General features: G+C 46.9%; 1 protein-coding gene across 1 annotated transcript in view; it reads right to left on the minus strand.

Moving 5' to 3' along the window:
* Positions 1 to 16,716, minus strand: part of LOC138827187 (proton-coupled amino acid transporter 1) — a 35,303-nt gene extending 18,587 nt beyond the window's left edge. Inside the window, exons 1-2 of the mRNA XM_070022676.1 lie at positions 16,591 to 16,716; positions 6,027 to 6,171 (exon numbers count right to left, since the gene is read on the minus strand). Coding sequence (XP_069878777.1) covers positions 6,027 to 6,166 — 140 coding nt within the window. The 5' untranslated portion in view covers positions 6,167 to 6,171; positions 16,591 to 16,716. The remainder of the gene's footprint in view (positions 1 to 6,026; positions 6,172 to 16,590) is intronic.
* Between the last annotated feature and the right edge of the window lie 4,748 nt (positions 16,717 to 21,464).

The raw sequence follows: 21,464 nt of genomic DNA on the forward strand, positions 1-21,464 counted from the left end.
AATGGGCCTAAGACAGGCTCAGACAGGCTCACATCTGTAATCCTGGCTACTCAGGAGGCTGAGATCTGAGGATCTTCAGCTTAAAGTCAGCCTGGGCAGGAAAAGTCTGTGAGATACTTATGTCCAATGCACCACCAGGAAACCAGAAGTGGCGCTGTGGCTCAAAGTGGCAGAGCCCTCACTTTGAGCAAAAGTGCTCAGGGACAGTGCCCAGTCCCCGAGTTCAAACCCCACAACCAAAAAAAAAAAAAAAAAAGTTAGTTGGGTACTGGTGGCTCATACCTATAATCCTAGTTACACCTATAATCCTAGTTACTCAGGACTGGCTGAGATCTGAAAATTGGGGTTTGAAGCCAGACTGGGCAGAAAGGCCATAAGACTCTTTAACTAACTACCAAAAAGCAGGAAGTGGAGCTGTGGCTCAAGTGGTAGAGCACTAGCCTTGAGTACAAAAGCTTGGGAACGGCACCCAGGCCCTAAGTTCAAGCCCCACTACCGGGGTGGGGGTGGGGTGAATGGGAAGAACCCTCAGGGCTAGACCCTGGAACCCAGCATCTAAGCCCTGAGTTCAAGTCCCAGGATGGTGCGTGTGCACACATAGAATAAACCTGCTATAACTGTCATGAATATCCTTCGGATTAAGACTCAGCTCTAGAATTCAGTCTTGTCTCAGGAAACACAAGGAATAATGCTAAGGTGATTATTAAGAAGGTGATTACTCGACTGACAAAAAAAAAGAGAGATCTTTCATGCGATTGTTTCTAACATACTTATAAGATTATGTCTTTGTTGCTTTGTATGTCCCTCCCCCGCGGTATAACCCCTGCTTTCACTGTCTATGATGTTGGTATATGTGGAGGGGAAGGGAAAAAACAAATCGTTAAAACAGGGATACAGGAGGACCCATTGCAACAATGAGATGTACAAGTCGTTATGTCGAAAAACGAACTTTACAACTTTGGTGGGGGGAGCGGGGGAAGGATGGGAAGGGATGGGAAGGGGAAACAAAGGAAGAGGCTACAATGCTTGATAAGAAATGTACTCATTATCTTGCCCATGTAATTGTAACCCCTCTGTACAGTATTTTCACAATAAAAAATATGTTTATAATAAAAAAAAGAAGGTGATTATTAAGAAAAAGCCAGGGAGAAATGAAGAGGGTGGACACCCCCGAGCTGAAGTTAGCAGGACAAGAAGGACACATGTACCCTTCTGGGGAGAAAAAGGCCATGGCCAGAAGGCAGTGGCTGATAACTAGATCCTGATGAAGAACCAGGGTACACACAGGGCCCCTTTGGCCTTAGTGGTCACCTGATCATAGAGACAGCAGAGACAGCATGGTGTCTCTCCGTGGGGAAGGGGGAGTTGGGACAGACATCAGGAATGGGCTTGTCTTCCTACTTCGCATCTCTTGTGACTGCTTAAAGAATAGGAAACTGGGCTGGGAAGGTGGCTCAGTGGTAGAATGCTTGCCTTGCATGCGTGAGGCCCTGGGTTCGATTCCTCAGCACCACATAGGCAGAAAAAGCCAGAAGTGGCGCTGTGGCTCAAGTGGTAGAGCGCTAGTCTTGAGCTGAAGAGCTGAGGGGCAGCGCCCAGGCCCAGAGTTCAAGCCCCACAACCAACCAAAAAAAAAAAATTAGAATAGGAAACTGTTCAAATTCAATACCACTTGACCCTAAGTCACTGAGGCCTCTGGTACTATCTAGAAATTCTGCAGAGAATCTAACTCCTTTAAAAGTAAGGGTTGCACTATTTTTTTTTTTTTCAAATCTGCCATTCAGTAGAAACCCAAAGCGGATTTCATTTTTACTTTTTTATTATTTTTTTGTCGATCGTGGGGCTGGGTGCTATCCCTCTGCTCTTCAGCTCAACCACTTGAGCCACAGCACCACTTCCAGCTTTTTCTGCTTATGTGGTGCTGAGGAATGGAACCCAGGGCCTCATGCATGCAAGGCAAGCGCTCTACCACTGAGCCCTTCATTTTAAATTATTTATTATTTTGTGCTGGTCCTGGGCTTGACTCCAGGCCTATGTGCTAGCCCTGAGCTCTATTTTTTTGCTCAAGGCGAACACTCTACCCCTTGAGCCACAGCTCCACTTTCAGCTTTTTTGGTGGTTCGTTGGAGACAAGAGTCTTACTTTCCCTTGCCCAGACACCTAAGTAGCTAGGATTACAGGCATGAGCTACCAGTGCCTGGCAATACATCTCCCTCATTACCCATTAAGGCCATTAGTAAGGGCCATCTACACTCTGTGTAAAAACATTTCACACTGACCTCTCTCCCTCTGCCATCAGACAGAAAATCCCATCTCCCAGCTGGCCTCAGTATTTCCAGGAAGGATCAAGGGACTGCCTCCTGATCTCATGCTCAGCAGAGGGTCTACATTATCAGTAGACTGTCGCCAAGATATAATGGGCCTATTAAATGTTTATCTTGGCAAATGTTTAATCCACTTAAGTGCAAAGGTAAGTGGTGTTCCAGACTCTTCTGTCTGACCAAGGCTTCTTCAAAACAGTGCTCAGCTGGCTTTTGTGGGTCCCTAGGGTCCCTCCCAGCTCTCCATCACCCCCCCACACATGGCGATCTCCACCCCCTCCTTCTCAGGGCTGCTGCTCACCCGGGAAGTGAGGGAACTAGCGGGGAACAAAGTGGTAGGCTCTCTGGTCTGTTCAGCTCAGAATTGGCCAGGCTTCCTGTCCAGGGGTCACCACGATTCTTTCCAATAGATAGCCCCAAGGTGAGATCACCAAACACAGATCCACTGGGGGCCAGGGGAAGAGGAGAGCCCAGCCAATCTCTCAAGTTCCATCTGCTCCGACGGCAGTTCATGTACATTTTGGTCCCAGGACCACCTTCTTTTCGGATGAATTAAGGACCCCTCCCCAACCAATTGCTTATGCAGATTCTATCTGCAGCTATATATCTGATCTATGTATAATATATATAATTTTTAAAATTATATATACTATATAGTTTAAAATTATATATATACTATATATACATATGTATGTATTATACATACATATGTACATGTAACTTTTAACATATATAATCTTTTTAATTTTTTAAATGTTTTGTTACCAGTCCTGGAGCTTGAACTCAGGCCTCACTGCTGTCCCTGAGCTTTTGTGCTAAAGGTTAGCACTCTACCACTTTGAGCAACAGCTCCATTTCTAGCTTTTTTTGATAGTTAATTGGAGATACAAATCTCACAGACTTTCCTGCCTGGGTGGCTTTAAACCGTGATCCTCAGGATCGCAGTCTCTAAGTAGCTAGAATTACAGATGTGAGCCACCGGCACCTGATAGTGTGTGTGTGTGTGTGTGTGTGTGTGTGTGTGTGTGTGTGTGTGTGTGTGTGTGTGTGTGTGTGTGTGTCGTGTGTGTGTGTGTGTGTGTGTGTATTTTTTTTTTGAGAAATCAAACCCATTTTTCCAGAGAAGGAAATGGAGAAGAATGGCACTGTCTTACTTTTTGAACAAAGCATTTTCTTGAATGCTTTGTATAACAGAAGACGGTGTGTGTCTGAGTCTGCGTTCAGTCTCTGTGAAACACTGTTGTGTGGAGGGATATGAAGACAATCTGATGGCTTTAGACACGCAGGTGGTCATTTTTCTTTGACACTATTCCAAAATGAAGCACATGATCATTTCTTCAAAGTCACTTACAATTATGGAATTGAAACTTCATATTCTAGTTCATTAAAAACTATTGGTTCTGGCCAGGCACCAGTGGCTCATGCCTGGAATCCTAGCTAACTCAGGAGGCTGAACTCTATGGATCTTGATTCAAAGCCAGCTCAGACAAACTTTGGAGATTCCTCCCTCCAATTAGCCAGAAAAAAAGCCAGAAATGGAGGCATGGCTGGAGTGGTAGAGTGCCATCTACAAGTAAAAGAAGCTGTTAAGATCACAAGGCCCTGAGTTCAAGGTCTGGATAAATACACACATAGACACATATAAACATGCACATGCACACACACATGCACACACACACACACCATCCATACCACTAACAAAACATTGGTGAGCATGTTCTCTGAATGCAACTTCCTGGGGGGAGGCTGGGAAGGGAGGTGAAGGGTAAACAAAGGAGGAGGCTGCAATGCTTGGTAAGAAATGTATGCATTATCCTGCCCATGTAATTGTAACCCCTCTGTACAGTATGTTCTCAAATAAAATAAAATAAAATTTAAAAAAAAAACAAAACTTCCTAACATCCTTTGGTTATTTGGACATTTTTATTAGTCCTGTGAGTTATTCAGCTCTTCTAAACACAAATACCTTTCATTATATAACACGGAGAAATCACAGACATTAACATCAGCACAAAGCTCATCAGCAGTTTATATGCAAAGGAAAACTACCAAGCTCACAATACTAGACACACTGGATTTGGGTTTTCTTTTGTCTAATTTTGCTTGAAAGCTCAACATTTTTATGGGGGTCACAAACACTGATGCTTGTCTTGAGTGCTGATTGGTTCGTTTCCTTCATATTCCAAGAAAATGCCAGGTACTGAGGTTTGAAGCGCCAGTGGTTCATGCCTGTAATCCTAGCTACTCAAGAGGCTGAGATCTGAGGTTCGTAGTTCAAAGCCAGTCTGGGCAGGAAAGTCTGAGAGACTCTTATCTCCAATAAACCACCAGAAAACCGCAAGTGGGGCTATGGCTCAAAGTAGTAGGGCATTAGCCTTGAGCAAAAGAGGTCAGGGACAGCATCCAGGCCCTGAGTTCAAGCCCCAAAACAGGCACTAATTTTTTTTTTTAAAGGGAAAGAAAGGATTTTCCCCTAAGGGAAATGGCAGAGCCATTGAGAGTCTCCAGCCGGAAGTAGAGTACCTTCTGCCAGGGTGGCCATATGTGTGTGGAGGGGGGAGGGGGCAAGAGGGGATAAGGTTAAAGGGAAAAGATGGGTGGGGGGGGGGTCCCCACTGTTGCCTCCTGCTCAGATTGCAGCAGACAGGATGGGGGATTTCCACCAGAGCTTTCCATAAGAGGAACACGCTTCTCAGGCAAGTCTGTGCCAGCAGAAACTAGCTAGAGGTGGCTCGGGGCGAGTCCTGTAGACAAACCACGTCCCCCAGGGTCACCCCAGGTCACAGGACATATAGGTCCTGGCTGGGAGAGTAACATCGAGAAAGCTACCCCAGCAAGGGGCTCTGGGATAGGGCTCCATAGTCCCCTCAGAGTCCCAGAGGATGGCTAAGATTAGGGAACCAAAGGCGTGCTCATTGAGTCCTGCCCAGGATGGGGCACTGGGGTGCTGGGAAATGTCACAGGCTGCAATCAGGGCAGCTGCACCCCCACACACAGCCAGCCCCTGCTCCCCAGCACACCTTCAATTTGTCTGCCACCTAAGGGAGAGGGCTAGCCTAGGCCCTGCTGTGTCTGGGGGTCTCAGTTTCCCTGGTGGGGGAAGGCAAAAGTGCAGTTTCCTCCATGATCAGCTGCTGGGGACAGAAGTCTGGGGGTGACTCTCTGCCTTTAGGGGGCTTCCAGTGGGGGCTGAGAGAGATGGGAGCGAGGGAAGCCCCCCCCCACTCACATAATGGCCTTCTAGAAGCTTTTCTCAGCTGTACACTCTCTCCAGCCCACCCCCTGGCCTGCTGGCCCTGACCAAGCTGAGAATAAGAAAGGACCAGACAGCCAGGCGCTGGTGGCTCACGCCTGTCATCCAAGCTACTCAGGAGGCTGAGATCTGAGGATCACGGTTCAAAGCCAGACAGGGCAGGAAAGTCTGTGAGATGCTTATCTCCAATAAACCACCAGAAAACCAGAAGTGGCGCTGTGGCTCAAGTGGAGAGCGCTTGTCTTGAGCTGAAGAGCTGAGGGGCAGCGTCCAGGCCCAGAGTTCAAGCCCCATGACAAAGAAAGAAACAAGGAAGGAAGGAAGGAAGGAAGGAAGGAAGGAAGGAAGGAAGGAAGGAAGGAAGGAAGGAAGGAAGGAAGAGGAGCCAACAGTAGCAGGTTCGAAGCCCACCCCCACCACCGCCAGAAGGGCAGAGAGCAAGAACGACTCACGTAGTGCTGTTTCTCTCCCCGAAACGCTGGTAGGAGCCAGAGGAAAAGTGGCTCAGCCCTTCCGAGGGGCTCTCCTCCGGACTCACGTCGGTGGAGCTGTAGTCGTGGTAATCTTCATTGCGAAGTCTCTGCGTGGACATGGTAGCTGGAGGAAGAGGGTCAGAATGAGGATCTCTGCTCGCTGGGGCCTTTAGCTTCATGCCTGGGGTGGACTCGGAGACCGAAGCAGTCATTGTCACAGCCACCCACGGTGACTGCCCTACAGGACTGAGTATGAGGGCCCCAGTTATGGAGGGAGAAATATGCAAGAAGTGCAAAGTACACAGGGCAGACTGGGCATGCTCAGACTCTACCCCTCCACCTCCCTGGTCCCCATGGCACCACTCATAAATGGCTAAATTTGTCACCGTGCACCCGAGCAAAGCAGAGATGAGGCAGCGGCAGGGCAGAGTGGGGAACGCTGCCTCCAGGAAGTCCTCCAGATTTCCACTGATGCCTGCGAGCCTCGAGCCTCAATCCACAGCTACCTTTCCCCAGAGACAGCCTTCCAGGATGGAGAATACGGATGTGTCTCGGGAGGATCCATTTCTGTCCTCTGCCTTCATTAGAGAACCTATGCTCTCAAGAAATTCCCTCCAGATGGGCTGGGAAGGTGGCCTAGTGGTACAGTGCTTGTCTAGCATGCATGAAGCCCTGGGTTCGATTCCTCAGTACCACATACACAGAAAAATCCAGAAGTGGAGCTGTGGCTCAAGTGGTAGAGTGCTAGCCTTGAGTAAAAGCAGCTCAGGGACAGTGGCCAGGCCCTGAGTTCAAGCCCCAGGACTGGCAAAAAAACAAAAACACAAACAAAAATCTCCTCCAGATATTCTTAGGAGAGGAACACGAAGGTGATCACATAAAATAATATGTGTTGAAATGAACTCCAGGAAATGGAAACAAAAGGGTGTTTTATTCTCTGTTGCTGTTTTTGTTTTCTTTTTGTCTTGTTCATTTATCTGTCTTTGGGAGGGTTAAGGGGAGGCCTAGAAATGGAGGACCAAAGGGTGAACAAATGTAGCAGTGGTACTCACTAGACACTATGTTGACGATGAACTGTACAACTTGTGGGAGGGGACGGAGGGAAAAATTGGGAGGCAGCAAGGGAAGGGTGACATTGTCCAAAAAGAAATGCACATCATGATCTGACTTTTATAACTGTAGCCCCTCTGTACATCACCTTTATTTATTTTGTCGGTTGTGGGGCTTGAACTCTGGGCTAGACGCTGTCCCTTAGCTCTTCAGCTCAAGGCTAGTGCTCTACCACTTGAATCACAGCACCACTTGCAGCTTTTTCTGCTTATGTGGTGCTGAGGAATTGAACCCAGGGCCTCATGCATGCAAGGCAAGCACTCTACCACTGAGCCACCTTCCCAGCCCTTCACCTTTATAATAACAATTAAAAATTAAAATAAAAGAAATCCTCTAGATCATCCAGTTCTGCTCACATTGTATTGGGTCACCACCCACCAACAGCCCCAGGCCAAGGGCCATCTTGTACAAACTGGAGGCCAATGGAGGCCTGGAGTAGGCCTCCGGCCCTCTTTTCTTGCCAGCAACACCTGCATACAAACACAGCAGCCAAGACAAGAGGTGGAACACAACTGAGTCTCAGACCCTAACTCCCCCCTTCCCACCCCAGCCCCATCTCAGCATCTGCCCTCCATGGGGCTTTATTTGGAGCTTAAAAATGACACCTCCATGCCAGGCACCAGTGGCTCACACCTGTAATCCTAGCTACTCAGGAGGCTGAGATCTGAGGATCACAGTTCAAAGCCAGCCTGGGCAGCAAAGTCCATGAGACTCTTATCTCCAATAAACCACCAGAAAACCAGAAGTGGCGCTGTGGCTCAAGTGGTAGAGCACTCGCCTTGAGCTGAAGGGCTCAGGGACAGTGCCCAGACCCAGAGTTCAAGCCCCATGACCACACACACACACACACACACACACACACACACACACACACACACACACACACACACACACACACACACACACACACACACACACACACACCCTGAAACAAATCACAGATCACACACCCCATGTGAACCCTGCTCCCCAAGCAGCCAGGCACCCCAGGGGGAGGGGGGATTCACCCCTTCTCCCTTCGTCCAGAGGGCCCACAACTGTCCGAGGAAGGAAGGAAATGCTACACAGAGAAGCCACAAAGAACCTGGAGAGCCGCCATTCTGAGTCCCCATGTTGGGTTTTGCTCATTAACCTGTCCTGTCAACAGTGACCTTCACACAGTGCACAGGACGGGTGTCACACCTTTTCTGCTCCCCCCCAGCTTGCACTTGTTCCTTTGGACGTTTATAGATCAGTTCCTGATGAGTAGAAAAACTTGCAGCTGCCCGATGATGGGAAGTGATGGGCGCCCCCATACTGCTCCTCTGGCGAAGAGAAGATGGGAGATTCTCTAATGGGGAGGGAGGGGTGCCCTCTGGAGTCATGAGAAATGGGAACCCTCTAGAATCTTGGAACCTGATGGTAAAAAGAGCCTTCACAGGTGCCCCTGCCCCTCAGTTTACAGCCAGCCCGATGGGCCATGTGGAGCTGGAAATGTCTGGTAAAAGCAGGCCAGGCGCTGTGAGCAGGTATTAAAATAAGGTCCATTTCCTGCCAAGAATATTGCCGTTTAAAAATGACGAATATAATGCCTCTGACCCAGGGCAGACTGGCTCCAGCCCTGGCCGCACGTGGCTGGACATCAGCCTGGGTGTGAGGTACTCTCTCAGGAACGTGGGGAGACCCGTCTTAGCCCATTCCCCATTGTGCCAAGATGTCAGAAGTGAGCCAATTTGTTTGAGCAAAGACTGATCGCAGCTCCGAAGGGCCAAGGGCAGGACACCAGCATTGCTTGATGCATGGTTAAAAAAAATAAATAACCACAGAAGGGCTGGGAATGTGGCTCAGTGGTTGTGTGTGTGTGTGTGTGTGTGTGTGTGTGTGTGTGTGTGTGTGTGTGTGTTGTGTGTGTGTGTGTGTGTGTGTGTGTGTGTTTCATTTTTTTCCCCCAACCTAGAGGAATTCAAAGTTGTCACATAGCTCCAGGGAAAATACATACAAGATCAAGCAAAGTGGGAAAGTTCCAACTATGCAGATAAAAGCTGGAAAATTGGTTTATGTGAGTCAGAAGGTCTGGGTTCGAGACCTGCTTCTATCACCAATCAACATGGGGACTTTGGATCACGTGCTTTGTCTAGATCTTAGACTCCGAATCTGCTGGGAGAGATGGAGGGACAGGTGGTGTGGACTAAAATAGTTTCAAAAGTCAGGGATCAGAATCGTTTATGCAAACATAAAAGAGAGTCTCTCTTTTTTTGGGGGGGAGCATCCATCATGGGGCTTGAATCCAGGGCCTAGGGGCTGTCCCCAAGCTTCTTTTGCTCAAGGATAGTGCTCTACCACTTTGAGACATAGCTTCCAGTTTTCTGGTAGTTTATTGGAGATAGAGTCTCATGGACTCTTCTGCCCAGGGAGGCTTTGAATCATGATCATCAGATCTCAGCCTCCTGAGTAGCTAGGGTTACAGATGTGAGCCACCAGCACACAGATTTGCTTTTGAGTCTCTTGTAATACATCAAAAGCATTAGGATGATGGAAAGGGTGACACTGATCAAGACACATGGTAGTCACAAACTGACAAACTGCACTGAATCCCTCTTTGTACAACTTTGGGATTATAAAGAGATAAGTAATAAATAGAGAAAAAATAAAGCCGGTGGCCCACGCCTGTAACTCTTACTACTCTGAAGACTGAGATCTGAAAACCATAGTTCAAAGCCAGCCAGGGCAGAAAAGTATGTGATACTCTGATCTTCAATTAACTACCAGAAAGCCAGAAGTGGAGCTGTGGCCCAAGTGGTAGAGCACCAACCTTGAGCAAAAAAGTTCAGGCCCTGAGTTCAAGTGTCCCAAGACTGGCACTAAATAAATAAAGCATAAGCACGAGAACCTTCCAGTGAACACTGAGTACCATAGGAAAGCGAAGGGACAAAATTTAGCTGAGGGCTAAGTTTTCCAGTGCCTTTCAAATAGCCAAGACACAACTCTGGTGATTCACAGTACAGTCTTTCCATTTATTCTACAATGCAGAGACCTCTTTATGGTATACATAAATAAAAACTACAATGACCTGCAGAACATTACTACGAGAACCCCCCCCCCCCACACACACACACAAGCAGAAATCTATAGACCTAAGGACAGTACCCAGGTCCACACACACACACAAGCAGAAATCTATAGACCTAAGGTCAAGTAAATAACTATGAGATGGTAGGAGATATGACTTAGCAACTGCAGGAAGAAGGAAAAAAAAGTGCTGTCAGACACTGGTGGCTCATACTTGTAATCCCAGCTATTCTGGATGAGAGCTGGAAGATCAGGCCAGCTTAGGGTGAAAAAAATCCATGAGGCTCTATCTCCAAAATAACCAGCAAAAGGCCAAGCTGGAGGCATGGTCCAAGTGGTAGAGCAGGTTCAACGTGACTGACAAGCTAGAGCTACAAAGCTGTCATTAAAGGTTGGGCTTGCAGGTTAGACTTGTTTTGGAGAGTCTTCAAAGACTGGACAAAGCCAAGATCATTAGATGGAAGATGAAGGGACAAAGAGTTTCAGCCAGACCTAAGAAAAAAACATCTACCAAATTGTTTGTCCAAATGGACACCAGGGGCTCACACCTGTCATCCTAGCTACTCAGGAGGCTGGTAGAGGATCAAGGTTCAAATCAAGCCCAGACAGGAAAGTCCATGAGATCTTATCACCAATTAGCCACCAGAAAGCCAGAAGGAGAGGTGTGGTTCCAATGGTAGAGCACTAGCCTTGAGTGAAAACACTAAGGGACCAGTGCCCAGGCTCTGAGTTCAAGTCCAACTTATCAAGCATGGAGGTAGATTTGCTAAGCCATCTTCCTACACAAGACTCCCTTCTGTCTCTAACAGGCCAGCCCGGATGCAGCCTGTAATCCAAGATCAATGTAGCACGGACCAGTTCTGGCCCTGTGGGAGTGTTTAATGGGCTCTATTAACCGGGGAAATGAGAGTTGAAATATGTGAAAGTTGAAGCCCAAGCTAGTCCTTCTGGTTCTGGAGGAAAGCAGAGGAGTTTACAAGATTCTGTGTGGTTCCCTTTCCCTGACCTTGAGACATTCCTTCCTCTGGGGGGGGGGGGGGGGGAAGAGTACACTATTACATGAAATCTATGTCTGATAGAAAAAAAAATTTTAGATTAATTTCATCAAGAGTACAGTCAACCAGAATTGCATTCAAACAACTATCGGTCTCACCTTGATCTCTTTCCTTCCTTTTGCTTATGCAAATTGTGTCTTGGTTCAATGCCCCATCCAGAGATGATGGGAATTGAATATCTACACATGTGGATGGTTAACCTCTCAAATATGTTGGTTTTCCATGGCACACACATACACACAAATGAACAGGGGCTGGGAATGTGGCTTAGTGGTAGATGCTTGCCTAGCATGCACAAAGCCCTGGTTTCCAGTCCTCAGTACCACATACACAGAAAAAGCCAGAAGCGGTGCTGTGGCTCAAGTGGTAGAGTGCTAGCCTTAAGCAAAAGCAATTCAGGGACAGTGCCCAAGCCCTGAGTTCAAGCCCCAGGACTGGCGAAAAAGAAAGAAAGAAAAGAAAAAACGAAGAACAGATGAGACCATTTCATGCCAAGAACACTGTATGCAAAAATAAGTAAGTTTTGTTGCAAATTGGTTTTTAAAAAATTTTTTTGGCTTTGTATCAGTCCTGGGGCTTGAACTCAGGGCCTGGGCACAATCCCTGAGCCTCATTTTCTTGTTTGTTTGTTTGTTTGTTTGCTCAAGGCTAGTGCTCTACCACTGCAGCCACAACTCTATTTCTGGCTTTTGGTGGCTCATTGGAGATAAGAGTCTCATGGACTTTCCTGCCAGAGCTGGCTTTAAAACATGATCCTCAGATCTCAGCCTCCTAAGTAGCTAGGATGACAGGTGTGAGCCATGGGTGCCTGGCTTTGCCCGGCTTCAACTTTTAAAGTCATGAAGTAAGTCTCGAGCCAGGCTGCTCCCTGTGGTCTCCAGGAAGAAAAGGGAGACAATACTCCATCTGGCAGTCTACCACCCAGACTCAGGCCTGAGTTAAATCTCAGGCTGGACCAGCCAAGGCGCAGCTGCTGAGCCTAGAAACAAACTCACGTCTCAGCCACACTCATGAAGATGGTCAAGTCTAAAGACAGGCAGGACCTCACAGAAGACCCCACTCCTCGCCTCTCACTTATGGCCAAGGGCCAAGCCCTTGGGCTGCCCCATGCAGGCCCCTGACCGGTTGAAGATTTGAAATTCGAATCCAGCAAATCACAGCCCAGTCCAGAGCTCTATCACGCCACCCTGTCTAAAATTTCCAGCTCAAAACCCATCCCCAGAGCCTGGGGTGAGCAGAATAAGAGGGCTGGAAGTATTGTTCATGATACTCATCTCGGTGGAACTGGGTAACTCTGGCCAAATTCATCATTGGAGAGGCATCCCCAATACCAACCTGTCTCAATACTGTTAGGAAGATAAGCTAAGTACATATGAGATGTGTTGTCTCATTAAGGGACCAGTTGTGGTGATTGTCGCTATGGAGACGTTCACAGCAGAGGAGTCGTAGGGGACCAGACTGCTACAGACAGACACTGTGCAGGACTTTCTTAATCTCATCCTCTAGACGGCTAAGCCAAGTCCCTATTTTAGAAATGGTGGTCCCAAGGAAGACAAAGAGCATCCCAAGGAGCCCAGAGCTAGGTGCAATGGCTCATATCTGTAATCTCAGCTACTGGGGAGGAGAGAGGCAAAAGATTCGAAGGATGGTAGTTCAAGGCCAACCCTAACCAAAAAAAAAAACAAAAAAAAAAGGTCATGAGACACCATCTCAATCAAAAAGCCAGGCTTGGTGGCACTCAGGAGGCTGAAGGTAAGAGGATCAAGGTCTGAGGCTGGCCAGGGGAGCCTATTTGGAAAAATAACAAAGTAAAAACAGTGCTGAGAACATGGCTACATGGTAGAACATCTGCCTAGCAAGCACAAAGCCTTGAGTTCAAACCCCACCACTATCAAAAGAGAAGAAAAAGAAAAGAGATGTATAGAGGTACCTCTTCTGTAAGATAAGGTCACTGAGAAGGTCATTGGACCCAGGATCCCAAGAGAAATGAGATGAGGGGGAGCAGATGAGAGGGAACAGTAGTTTTCTAATCTGGCATATGAGAATTCCACCAATGGGATTCTACCGTGAAGCAGGTGCTGTTTTTTTAATGCTCAAGCCAGTAAAAGCCGGGTCCATACAGGGAGATGCAGAATCCTGGCTCCAAGGCCAGGCTGTGAAAAAGAGAATCAATACATGAGTTTATGAGAAACGAAAAGCTGTTCCTGCTGTCATCAGTCAGACCCTTCTAGAAGGGGTTACGAGCTTCAGCCCAGCAGAGGTAAGGACAGAAAAGAAGCAGGGCCAAGCCAAAGAAGTGTGGCACCAAGCATCCAAAGCAAAGTGCCATTGGATGGCTGGTGCTCACACTTATAATCCTAGCTACTCAGGAGGCTGAGATCTGGGAACCACAGTTCAAAGCCAGCCCGGGCAGATGAATCTGTAAGACTCTTATCTCCAATTAGCCAGCAAGAAGTCAAGAGTGGAGCTGGGGCTTAAATGATAGAGCACCAGCCAAGAGCGGGGGTGCCAGTGGCTCCTGCCTATAATCCTAGCTACTCAGGAGGCTGAGATCTGAGGTTTGCAGTTCAAAGCCAGTTTATCTTCAATCCACTAATCAGAAAAACCTGGAAGTGACACTGTGGCTTAAGTGGTAGAGCACTAGCACAAAGAGGCTCACAGACAGCACCTCAGACCTAGAGTTCAAGCTTTAGGACTGGAAAAAAAGAAAAAAACCAAGAGTGAGGGGCTCTAGGTTCAAGTTCTAGTAGCAGTGCGCGCGCACGCACATGCACGCGCACACACACACAATAAATAAATAAATGCAAAGTGTCTGGGCACCTGACTCTTATGGACATATGGAGCACTTAAAGAATGCTCATGGGAAGATTTTAAAAAATTTAAAAAAGAGCCAGATGCCAGTGGCTTATGTCTGTAATTCTAGCTACTCAGGAGGCTGAGATCTGAGGCTCACAGTTCAAAGCCAGCCCAAACAGGAAAGTCTGTGGGGCTCTTATCTCCAATTCACCACCAGACTAAGGGAAGTGGCAGTGTGGCTCAAAGTGGTAGAGCGCTAGCCTTGAGCAGAAGAGCTCAGAGACAGTGCCCAGGCCCAGCATTCAAACCCCAGGACCAACCAAAAAAAAAAAAGAGAGAGAGAAAAAAATTAAACCCACCACAGTCATTTCATTCACAGCATCCCCCAAGGTAACTGCCCGCAGACAATAACAATGACTCCAGTGACGGCAGCTCCATGCTGGCCCTCCCGGGCAGGAAATAGCTCAAGTCTCTGAAAGTGTTCAAAACCACTTCACTGAATAGGTGGTCTTCCCAAGGTTACAACACAAAACCCCACCCCACTCCTCCCACAGCCTGAAGACTGGCAGCGGCTCAGAGCACTTCTGGCTGCCCATGTTACACAGCTACCTAGAGTAAGGAGAAAACAAGGACTCCCGCCCAGAACTTGATCTAAATAAATGACTAACAACAAAAAAAAAAGAGAACAGCAGGGGAATGCTGCCCCCTTCCCCTACCCAAATCTCAAGAACACTCTTCAGAGAACATGTGTTCTCAATGTCCAAAGGAAGGGTTCAGTGTGTAACTCAGTGCACACCGTGTTGGGAAGGTGGCTCAGTGGTAGAGTGCTCGCCTAGCAATGCACAAAGCTCTGAGTTCAATTCCTCAGTACCACATAAAAGGAAAAAGCTGGAAGTGGCGCTGTGGCTCAGGTGGTAGAGTGCTAGTCTTGAGCAAAAGAAGCTCAGAAACAGTGCCCAGGCCCTGTGTTCAAGCCCCAGAACTGGCCAAAAAAAAAAAAAAAGGTACACCCCCAGCCCCACAAAACCAAAACCCCATATGCTATAAGATAGTCCAAGCTAATTACTGCAAACTTAGCTCTAGGTAAGTCAAAGGACAGTCCTGATATGACGAAGACAATGAAAATCATCTGCAGCTGTTAGCAGCTGGCCTGGATATAATTCAAAGAGGAAAAACAAAAATTCCTGGCAACTTAAGAATAAGTCCAGATGAAACATCAAACAGACCACTAACTGGGTAAGGTTTCGTCTCCCTTCCTGCCAAACAAAATCTAAATAAAAAGCAAACAAGCTAAGTGCCAGTGGCTCATGCCTGTAATCCTAGCTACTCAGGGGGCTGAGATCTGAGGATCACAGTTCAAAGCCAGGCCAGGCAGGAAACCCCAGGAGAATCTAATCTCCAATTAACTAGCAAAAAAGAAAAAAAATCAACAGTGGAGTGGTGGCTCAAGTGGTGGAGGCTAACTCTGAACACAAAAGCTCGGTGACATGGCCCAGTCCCTGAGTTCAAGTTCTAGTACTGGCATAGATAATTAGGTAGATAGATCGATAGACAGACAGAGCAAACAGACCTAGATGCAAGAAGCAGAACAAAATGTGTAAGAGATCCAACGAGCCCTATTGTCTACACACTGAGAAACCTAAGCCCAGGCAAGATGATGACACCTAAGGTGTCCTCCAAGTAAGTGGCAGATCCAAAATAAAATCTAGTTCACAGATCTCAGTCTGTCTGCCTTTTTACAGCAAGCCTCCACGGATGACAACAACGTCCACTCCCATGACCAGCTTTCCCCCACGTGTCCAATGACAGAGAAAAGAGAAAAGCAAGAAAAAAAGAAACAGCAAAGGTCTGCCCCCCCTCCTTCCCTCCCTCCCTCCCTCCCTCTCCTCGCTCCAATTCTGAGTTCTTCTTTTCAGACTTCCACCAAAACAGGCAGAACGGTTTAGAAGCTACTGAAATGATGAGTGTGCAGAAAAAGAAAAATCCTGAACCAAGGGAACCACACCCAGACCCCAGCCTGCCGGGGGAAGGGGGGAGAGGACCCCCCAAAGCGAGGGAGGGGGTGCTTTCCCTCCTTCCTCTCTTTTCCCACTGTCAGGTCCCCCCTCCATCCCCCCCCCAGCAGGTGACACTGGAGGCGCTCAGGGCCACCTGGGTAGACTCTGGTCGCAGGTCGGCCACTCACTCACAGGTGACCAGGCGCCTTCCCGTGCCTCAGTTTCCCCTCCTGTGCGAGGACGGGGTTGCCACCCGATCATTTTTTTTTCTCCCCCCGTCGGGGGTCTTGGTGGGGTGGGGTGGGGGTTCCCGGGCATGTGTGACCCCCAAATGTCATTGTCAGCGACATTCCAGGGCACGGCTGCCGCCAGGGACGAGCGATCCAGGTCCCCCCCCCCACGAACCCCGCCCCCAGCAGCGGGGGCTGAGGGGGGCCTCGAACCCGCAGCCTCCACCCCGCTCCCCCCCCCCCCCGCTCCCCCCGGGAGAGGTCGGCGACCACACAGCCCTGGGCGGGCGGGTCGGCCCGGACTCACCGCCAGGCTCCGGCGGCGGCGCCGGCCCGAGGCTGCGGCTCAGCCCACGCCTCAGCGCCTCCCCGCGCCTCCGCGGCCACCCCTCGCCATCCCGGCGCGGCGGTCTGAGCCCCTCCGGGCAGCCGCTTCCGGGCCCTGTCACGTGACGCCGGCGCCCGAGCCTCAAGCCCGGGTCACGTGTGGTGCGGAGCTCCGCCCGCCGCCACGCCCATTGCCACGCCCACCTCCGGCTGCCCTCGCCTCTCCTGGCCCGGCCTGCTGTGTCCCACCGCGCCACCTGCCGGCCGAGGGCTGCCACTGCAGGAGGGACTTTGTTTCCCTTCCCCGCCCCCCCATGGAGAGGGAACAGTAAGCATGTATTGCTTTTAGTTGTTTTATTTTTTTTTTATTGTGAAAAATCTGTACAGAGGGGTTACAATTACATGAGCAAGATAATGAGTTCATTTCTTATCAAGCATTGTTGCCTCCTCCTTTGTTTCCCCTTCCCATCCTTTCCAAGCCTCCTTCCCCCCACCCAATCCTCCCCCCACCCCTAGTTGTTTTGTTTTTTAATTAAAATATCTTTATTTTATTCTCTGTAGTCGGACCAAGAGGCCCCCAAGGCCACGTTGGCAAGCCCTCATCTATGATGGTTTTGGAAATGGGACACTCGCTTTGATTTTAAAAAACACAATAGCAATTGCTATTGTAAAGGTGATGTACAGAAGGGTCACAACTACTTCTTTCTGGACAATGTCACGCCTCCCCTCGCCATCTTTTTCTCTCTCCCCCACTTTTGTTTCTCTCCCATCCCCAGTCACAAGCTGTGTAGTTCATGTTCAACATAGTGGCTAGTGAGTTACCATTGCTGACATTTTTTAAATGATTTTATTTTAGTGGATGGCAACATTCTGATAGGTTTAAGGTGCTTGGATTAGGCAGGCTTCCTTCTTTCTCTCAGCCCCATTTTCCTTTAAAATTATGCAGCAAATAGATTTTTCAAGTCAGGAGACAAAGATGACCGTTATCCCTCATTGTAAAGGAGAACCAACCCAGGATAGGGGAGGAAGGGAGAGAGAGGCTTGAGTGAAAACAAAGCATAATTAAACACATTAAATTTGTTTAAAAAATTAAAAAGAGGAGGGAGAAAAACATAATAGATGGAGTGAATATGATTCAAACACATTATATGCACTCATGGAAATATCACACATCACTTGCATCAAATGTAAAAATATCAAATATCACTCACACACCCCCTTGGTGCAAATAATATATGCTGATAAAAATAAATTCTTGCCAGGAACAAATAGCTACTCTGGAGGCTGAGATCTGAGGATCTCAGTTCAAAGCCAGCCTGGACAGTAAAGTCCCTGTGAGACTCTGATCTCCAATGAATCACTCAAAAACCAGAAGTGGGGCTGTGGCTCAAGTGCCAGAGTGGTAGAGTGCTAGTAGCCCTGAGCACAAAGTGGCCCAGGGTTAGAACCTAGGCCCTGAGTTCAAGCCCACAACCAACAACAACAACAATAATAATAATAAATTCTTTATTATCAATGTCAAGAGAGCATAAAGAAGTTACATACTATATGCATATGTACATCTCCTTTTAATGAACAGAAAGGGGGATTATCCATTGTAAATGATTCAGTACCCCACTCACTATATAGATCAGCCAGGCAGAAACTTAGTAAAGAAATACTGGACAGGAATTGTACTTTAGACTTCATAAAGATAAGAGTGATATAGCTTTTTGAAGAAAAGGAAGGATATATATTCTTTATATATTTTTATATTCATATTCATGTATTATATATATATATATATATTATATAGCATGTGTGTGTGTGTGTGTGTGTGTGTGTGTGTGTGCATGCACGCACACCAATATTGGAGGGAGCTTGAACTCTGTTCTCACTTGGCTTTATCACTCAGAGTTGCTGCTCTACCATTTGAGACACAGCTCCACTTCGGGTTTTTGCTAGTTAATTGGAGATCAGAGTCTCACAGATTTTCCTGCGAGGGCTGGCTTTGAACCTTCATCCTCAGATCTCAGCCTCCTGAGAGTAGCTAGGATGACAAGCCTGAGCCACCAGCGCCACCTGCTGGAGTGTCCTTGCTACTACACTGCTGCCGCTCTCCAGTGCTTACTTGTGTAAACTCTGGACCCAGGGAAACCTCCCTACTTGGGTCAGAACGCAAGAGAGCAGTTCCATTCATTGTTTGAGCTTCTGTGGGTGGCCCGGGCAATTCCTACCGTGTAAAACATTCATCATGGTGATGAGTGATCATTAAAATAGCTTGTAATTATAACGACATAATTCAGGAAGCCATTGCATGCATGGTGCAAGTGTGGGAAGTCTGACTTGGGAAAGTTTCTCATTTGGGAATGGAAAGGAGGAAGGCATTCATGGCTGGGACAGATGCCAGACCCCACTACGCTGGGGGAAGGGGGGGAGAGAGAGGGACTCGTAGTGAGAGTGCTCACCCACCTGCTCCAGGGCACATGCTCAGAGTGTCACCAAGCGGCTTGGTGTCTTGCACATCTGTTTCTTCTGTTCGGCATCCATCTTCCGTTCTGCTAATTGTTCTCGATTTTCTTGTAGGAAACCGCTTTTTCTACCACTTTTACCAGCCAGTCCTGCTCTATACAGTCCTGAAAAGATCAACTGGCCCCAGGTCCAGGGCTGAGCCTAGGACCCTAGACTGAGTCACTGGAGTCTCCAGCAGTCGGTTTGGGCAAGCACTTATGCACGAGTCTTAACCCACTGCAGCTTGAGATGGGTCTGTTGATGGAGCTGTGGGGACAAGGGAGAGAAGGCATTGAACCTAGGTCCTTCTAGTCTCCCCCCTTCCGCACACACACACACACACACACACACACACACACACACACAGCCAAGCAGAGAACAATTCCAATGGAGGGGACATGGACCCAAGGAAAGACAGGTGTAAAAATCTCTCTGGATCGCCTTTAGCTTTCCCATCTAGAAAATAAGAAGGTTGGACTCTAGGACCCCTAAGGTCATTTTGTCTCGTGGAATTGTGCTGGAGGACACAAAGGAAACCCAAGGGTGCTGTGATATGCAGGTGTTTGGGAAGGGGGAAAAAGAAACGAAAGAAAAACCTTCCCTTGTTCTCAGTTGACTTAACCTTCTCTCCGGTGTGTGTGTGTGTGTGTGTGTGTGTGTGTGTGTGTGTGTGTGTGTGTGTGTGTGTGTGTGTGTGTGCGTGCCTGGGCCTGGGCACTGTCCCTCAGCTCTTCATCTCAAATCAAGCTCTCCACCAGTTGAGCCACAGGTATACTTCTAGTTTTCTGGTTGTTTAATGGAGATAAGAGCCTCACAGACTTTCCTGCCTGGGCTGGCTTTGAACTGTGATTCTAAAATCTCAGCCTGCTGAGTAGCTAGGATTATAGGCGTGAGCCACTGGTGCCTGGCTCCAACTATATGCTACTTACAAGAAACTCACTTTACCTCTAACATCAGAAATAGACTGAAAGCAAACGGATGGGAGAAGAAATTCCATGCAAATGGATCCAAACAAAATCCAAACCCTAGGCTGGGACTCTACCACTTGACCCACAGCTTCACTTCTTCATTGGAGATGAGAGTCCCGTGGATTTTCTTGCCCAAGCTGGCCTTGAACCTCAATCCTCAGATCTCAGCCTCCAAAGTAACTAAGATGACAGGTGTGAGCCACCAGCACCAGGCTCACTTTCCATTTTCATTAAATCCAGAATCTTCCACCCAGAGAGAGAAGCAAAATCCTCCTCATTTTCAACCATCTCAAACTTCTTGACAATCTTAGTTTACTGATTGTACTGCCTGCGAGGGGTCAGAGCGGTGTCTTTAAAATGAAACAGCACAGATATTCTACAACAGGCAAAAGGATCAAGAAAAAATACATAGATACAAATACATATAGCATATATATGCTATATAGTATCTATTGATATTACATAATATTACCTATATTATAATTTATAGTATATATTATACTATGAACTATATATACTATATTATATAAAAGTATAATACCATATAGCATATACTGTATATATAGTATATAATATAGTATACAGTCTACACTATATTATTTTATATATCATATTATGATATTATATATACTATCTAGCATAATATATATACAATATACTATATAATATATGCAACACATATAATATACTATATATGATATACTATATACTATAATATATTGTATATATAACATATATACTATATAGTATATATGTATACTATAATGCCATATTATATACTATCATATGATATATATTATATATACATTATATAATATATACACTATATTGTGTATATAACATGTATATATAACATATATCATATAATATAGTATATGTAGTATATATATACTGTAGTACTATATATGGTATATATTATAGGTAATATATACAGTTGTAATGTAGTAATTATGTAATATGTCACATACTGTATTAGGTATAATATATAGTATATATAGTATATCATATATCGCATGTATATATATATATATATATATATATACACATATATATTCGCATGTGTGTGGAATTTTGCTCATCCAACAGGAAGAACAACACTATGTCTTTCTTTCACAGGGAAATGGGTGGACCTGGAAAAATAAGTATGTGAAGTGAAGTAAGTCAGACTTGGAGAGACAAAGGATGCATGTTTTCTGTCATAGGTGGAACTTGTGTCTAAATTATAAACACCTATGAAAACGTATACAGAGCCGTATGCAAATATACACGAGAGGTTTCTAATGGCGTGACTCGTTTGAATCACTTACAGGTTAACAGGATGAATTCTAGGAATCTGAAAGGCAAGTTAAGGAGAGGCACAGGCAGGTGATTAGAGAGAGGAAGGATGGCTGGATAG

Source organism: Dipodomys merriami, unplaced genomic scaffold (genome assembly GCF_024711535.1).
Source record: "Dipodomys merriami isolate MVZ:Mamm:240054 unplaced genomic scaffold, mDipMer1.0.p SCAF_151, whole genome shotgun sequence".
Taxonomy (NCBI): domain Eukaryota; kingdom Metazoa; phylum Chordata; class Mammalia; order Rodentia; family Heteromyidae; genus Dipodomys; species Dipodomys merriami.